This window comes from Mandrillus leucophaeus, unplaced genomic scaffold (assembly GCF_000951045.1).
Source record: "Mandrillus leucophaeus isolate KB7577 unplaced genomic scaffold, Mleu.le_1.0 Scaffold805, whole genome shotgun sequence".
NCBI classification, from domain to species: Eukaryota; Metazoa; Chordata; class Mammalia; order Primates; family Cercopithecidae; genus Mandrillus; species Mandrillus leucophaeus.
In genome coordinates, this window is record NW_012108753.1 from 691,209 (window position 1) to 697,075 (window position 5,867).

General features: G+C 38.8%; 1 protein-coding gene across 1 annotated transcript in view; it reads left to right on the top strand.

Annotated features, from left to right (window-relative positions):
- Positions 1 to 4,031, top strand: part of HEATR5B (HEAT repeat containing 5B) — a 105,230-nt gene extending 101,199 nt beyond the window's left edge. Inside the window, exon 36 of the mRNA XM_011967636.1 lies at positions 3,232 to 4,031. Within this exon, the coding sequence (XP_011823026.1) occupies positions 3,232 to 3,536 (305 nt within the window). The 3' untranslated portion in view covers positions 3,537 to 4,031. The remainder of the gene's footprint in view (positions 1 to 3,231) is intronic.
- The last annotated feature ends 1,836 nt before the right edge of the window (positions 4,032 to 5,867 follow it).

Consider the following 5,867-nt stretch of genomic DNA (forward strand, 5'->3'; position numbering starts at 1 on the left):
AAAAAAAAAAAAGAATTTGGAAAAGTTTACTGTTTCCTTACAGCATCAAGTCTGAACATCTTTGCTTGCTTTTCAAAATGTTTTTTCTGCTCCCCAACGTGTACCTACTAACCTGACCGGACCAGTTTCCTTTCTGTGCTTCTTTTAATCACTTTACATTGTTCATATTATTTTCTCTTTCCTCCGTTGTTGTTTCTCTTCTTCTTATACAAATCCGTTAAACCTACATTAGATCTTTTCTTTGAGGAATATTGCCTAATTACTTAGCTCACTCTGATCTTACCCTTTATATAATTTATTTGGTATTTGTAACCAGCCAAATAAAATCCCAAAGTATTCCTCAGCTTCATGAGTCTCTTGGTGAATTCTATACTGAAATGCTACCCACGTTTTTTAGCACTTAGTACTCTAATTGTTCTATGTGCTGTCTACTGTTTTCATTTAGATAATAAAAGCATCCAGGTAGAAACAAATTATGTAACATTTCCTATAATACTTAGCGTATTTCTCGATATTTGATGAATACTTAAATAACTTATAATTTTTCCAGTTATATTTTAAAATTGTTAAAACCAAAACCTTAATTTACAACCTACTGTTGAAAATGTATTGAAACCTCTTCCGATTTAGCAAGCCAGTACACTGAAGATAATTTTATATATATTTTATAATTCTCTACTTTATTTTTGATTATGAAAGCCAGCTTTTATAATACTATTAACTTTTTTTTTTTGAAAGGGAGTTTCACTTTGTCACCCATGGCACGATCTCGGCTCACTGCAACCTCTGCCTCCCGGGTTCAAGCAATTCTCCTGCCTCAGACTCAGAGTAGTTGGAATTACAGGCATGTGCCACCACACCCAGCTAATATTTTTGGGTTTTCTTATTTTGTTTTGTTTTGTTTTTTGAGACAGAGTTTCGCTCTTGTTGTCGAGGCTGGAGTGCAATGGTGCGATCTTGGCTCAACACAACTTCCGCCTCCCGGATTCAATCGATTCTCCTGCCTCAGCCTCCCAACTAGCTGGGAATACAGGCATGCGCCACCATGCCCGGCTAATTTTTTTTTTTTTTTTTTTTTTTTATTTTTAGTAGAGATAGGGTTTCTCCCTGTCTCTTATACACATCTAGATGTGTATAAGAGACAGGGACTACAGCGCCTGCCACCACGCCCGGCTAATTTTTTTTTTTTTTTTTTTTTTTTTGTATTTTTAGTAGAGATAGGGTTTCTCCATGTTGGTCAGGCTGGTCTCAAACTCCCGACCTCAGGTGATCTGCCCGCCTTGGCCTCCCAAAGTGCTGGGATTACAGGCATGAGCCACCGCGCCTAATCAAATTTTTTGTATATTTAGTAGAGACAGGGTTTCACCCTGTTGGCCAGGCTGGTCTCAAACTCCTGACCAAGGGATCCGCCCACCTCGGCCTCCCAAAGTGCTAGGATTACAGGCATGAGTCCACCGCGCCTACCCCTATAATACTATTAACATTCTACATGAGGGAAATTAAATTAAATCTAGAAGATTGGAGGATTTACCTGGGACTTTAAAAATAACCTTTTACCTTTCTTCTGAAAACTTAGTATGGAAAAAAAATCCTATTAATTGGAAACTTCTGGGTAGTTGCCAAGAGAAAGAGTGTGTATGTTTATTCGTTCAAAGGATAGTTATTGAATGCCTGTGTACCAGATAGTGTTCTAGGCATTGAGAATTTGGCATGAAATAAAACAGGCAAAGGTCCCTGAGCTCGTGGAGCTTACATTTATGGTAGGAAAACACTGACAATAAACACTTCTCGTCCCCTATACCTGTGTGTGTGTGTATGTGTGTGTGTGTGTGTCTATTATATGTAGACATAGTCTTTGTATAATTTTATATAGTGATGAAGATGGATATATCAATTTTAGATGTAGATATAACATCTATGGTTCAATGCAGGAATTGATAGGAGCTGTGAAGGAAAAAAATACAGCAGGGAAAGAAAATAGGCAGTAAGGTCCATGGTGGGACTGGGATTCTGGAAAAGCTTAGCTGATTTTTATGACTGTCCTTGCTGACATCAGTGAGTGTCACACATTCTCTACCAGATGCTACCTGCTGCCTTACAATTGTATCGATTGTCATTCTACAAAAATTAACAGTAATTAAGGGGGAGAAAACATAATTCTCAATGTGATTATAAGAGATGTTATACACACACACAATTATATATAAAGATTAATTGTTAGAAAAATATCACCTTTAATGAAACTTATATCTCAGGATGGAGTTGTTAATAAGTAACGACGAAAGACTGACAAAAGACTACCAAAAGGAGATGAATTAGCCTCCAAATAAATCTTTTTTTAAGGACTTGGAATTTATATCAGTCAGACATAGGTTCTTGTTTTTTTGACCCTAAGCTTATGTATTCCCTTAGTTTTGAGGAATTTCCCCTCACTGTGAGTTTTGGGGGATGATGAAATAGGAAAAAAGTTGTGTTTCTACTTAAAGAGGAAAGAAACAACTAGTTTTAGTTAAATAATGGTAAATAGATGCTTTTCAGGTTTCTGTTCCCCGCGCCCAATCTCCTGATTCTAGAATGCCCGTACAAATTTTATTTTATTTTATTTTTTTATTTTTTTTATTTTTTTTGAGACAGAGTCTCACTCTGTCGCCCAGGCTGGAGTGCAGTGGCCGGATCTCAGCTCACAGCAAGCTCCGTCTCCCGGGTTCACGCCATTCTCCTGCCTCAGCCTCCCGAGTGGCTGGGACTACAGGCGCCCGCCACCTCGCCCGGCTAGTTTTTTGTATTTTTTAGTAGAGACAGGGTTTCACCATGTTAGCCAGGATGGTCTTGATCTCCTGACCTTGTGATCCACCGGTCTCGGCCTCCCAAAGTGCTGGGATTACAGGCTTGAGCCACCGCGCCCAGCCACAAATTTTATAATCTTACTCTCAAGATACATTCTACAGATGGCAATTGTAAAGTGTTTTATTACTTTTTAACCTTTGGCCCATTTTTTATTTGAGTAAAGCAAATTAATGTAAATGTAAAAATATAATTAACAAACCTGGTTTCCAGCTTGGACATTTAGTAAATATTTAATATTAATTACTCGTTATTGAGGTCTAAAGTAGGCTGTGCATGTTTACTTATATTTTATTACAGTTCAGTCTTCCATGACAATTGCCTAGTTTTTAAAGTTTATTATAATCTTTATGTTTGTGATCTTTTTTCATACTTTATTATTTACAGGAGTCCAGCTACTTGCTCTTTTAGTTCCCACTTTGATATCTTATCTGCTGGATGAAAATTCTTTTGCCTCAGCAACTTCAGCTTCCAAAGATCTTCATGAGTTTGCACTCCAGAATTTAATGCATATTGGACCTCTGTATCCACATGCTTTCAAGACGGTAATGGGAGCTGCTCCTGAGTTGAAAGTGCGTCTAGAAACTGCCGTTCGAGCAAGCCAAGCAAGCAAAGCTAAAGCGGCTGCCAGACAGCCAGCCCCCGCCATACATTCTGCACCAACAATTAAGCTAAAAACAAGTTTTTTTTAATTTGTACTTTCATTTATTTGTATTTATATTGTCACCTAGCACCTAATTAGTGATGGCCTCTGTATCATTCCAGGCTATCTGTGGGTTCTGTTGTATTTGTATTTTGGTATTATAGTGCTTCCAAGTAGGATGAGTGAAATAATGCTCACACCACTTATTGATTTTTAAGGAGTGATTTTTTTTTATCATGTGGTGAATATGTTTTCTTTTTCCTCCTAATAATGTTTCTCTTTTGTTAATTTATTTATTTTTCAAACACTGAGCCATAGTCTTAAATTTAAATGCTAAAAACATAATCGTATCATGTAGTTGGGCAGCCTGTTGACATTGTCAGGGAAAAAAAATGGGTCAGAACTCAGCATCTGTCATGAAAAAAAGCGATTTGAAAAACAAGCAGATTTTAAATTTTGAAGTAACCAAAATAATGGAAAGTGTCTGTTTTGTGGTGTATATACTATGAATAAAATCACAGCATTTTCTAAGCATTTCCCAAAATGTCCTTACCTTTCTGATGGGTCTTTTAGCTTTCATATCAAATTACTAAAGTATGCTATGTATATTTTAGTTGTTAGCAGAATTAAAATTCTCATTTAAAGATTCACTAAAATGTTTTAAATGTAATATTCTGCTTTTTTAATGGCTAAAATTTGGCTTCAGTTATGTTTTGTAATTACAGAACCTCAAGTTCTGGCTATGATGGTTAGTTTCCTTCATCAAATATTTATTGAATGCCTACTGTGTATAAGGCATCAAGCTAAGTGCTGCAGGGGATACAAAACTGAATTAGGCATCATTACTGTGATGCTATTCTCTCATGTAGTGGACATTTTACCATACGAAATAGATAATTCACAAAATGAATGTTTGCCAGAGCATTTAGCAAATTTTAAACACCAGGTTTTACACCACATAGTGTAACAGACTGAACAAGTATGATCAAAAGCAAAGTTACTTTTCTGAACATTTTCTCTTTTCCCTTTTCCTTTCTTTTCTTTTTTCTTTTAGAAACAGAGTCTTATACTGTTGCCCAGACTGGAATGCAATCATAGCTCACTACACTTGAACTCCACTCAGCCTTTTAGATACCTCAGATAGGTACTTTGTCTTGACTGTTTTCTCACTGACTTTTGTGTGTTTTTTTTTTTCTTTTTTTTTTTTTAGACGGAGTCTCGCTGTGTCGTGCCCAGGCTGGAGTGCAGTGGTGTGATCTCGGCTCACTGCAACCTCCGCCTCCTGGGTTCAAGCGATTCTCCTGCCTCAGCCTTCAGAGTAGCTGAGATTACAGGCACCCGCCACCACGCCTGGCTAATTTTTTGTATTTTTAGTAGAGACGGGGCTTCACATGTTGGTCAGGCTGGTCTTGAACTCCTGACCTCAGGTGATCTGCCCGCCTTGACCTCCCAAAGTACTGGGATTATAGGCATGAGCCACCGCGCCCAGATTCTTTTCCTGTTTCGTTTTTGTTTGTTTGTTTGTTTGTTTTGAAGCAGGTCTCACTGTTGCCCAGGCTGGAGTGCAGTGGCACGTGACCACGGCTCACTGCAGCCTTAATCTCCCAGGCTTGAACAGTCCTCCCACCTTAGCCTGCCAAAGTGCTGGGATCACAGGCATGAGCCACCACACTTGTCCCTGGTTGTTTTTTCATTTCAGGTTTGCATTGCCAAAATTATTCTCCTTGGTTTTTGTTTTTGGTAACAACTTCATGGCGATCCAGTTCACATACCATACAACTCAATTCAGTTTGGGCATGGTGGCTCACACTTGTAATCCCAACACTTTGGGAGGCTGAGGCCAGGAGTTTGAGAGCAGCCTGGGCAACACAGCAAGACCTCATCTCTACATTAAACAAAAAGAAAATTAGCCAGACGTGGTGGTGCACTCCTGTAGTCCCAGCTACTCAGGAGGCTGAGACAGGAGAACTGCTTGAGCCCAGAAGTTTGAGGCTGCAATAAGCTGTGATCATGCCACGGTACCCCAGCGAAGTGTACAGTTCAATGGTTTTTAGTGGTGCCACCATCACCACAATCAATTGTGAACATTACCCCAAAAAGAAACCTGGTATCCTTTATCCTCCTACAATCTCCCCATTTCTCCCCAACTTTGGCTAATACTAATCTGCTTTCTGTCTCTCTTAGATTTTCCTCTCATGGACATTTCATATAAATGGAACCACTTAATATGTGGTTTTTTGTGACTGGCTTCTTACTGTAATGTTTTCTGTTTGTTGGCCTGTTTTCGAGATGCGATCTTTCTCTGTTGACCAGGCTGGAGTGCAGTGGTGTAACCTCAGCTCACTGCAACCTCTACCTCCTGGGCTCAAGCAATCCTCCC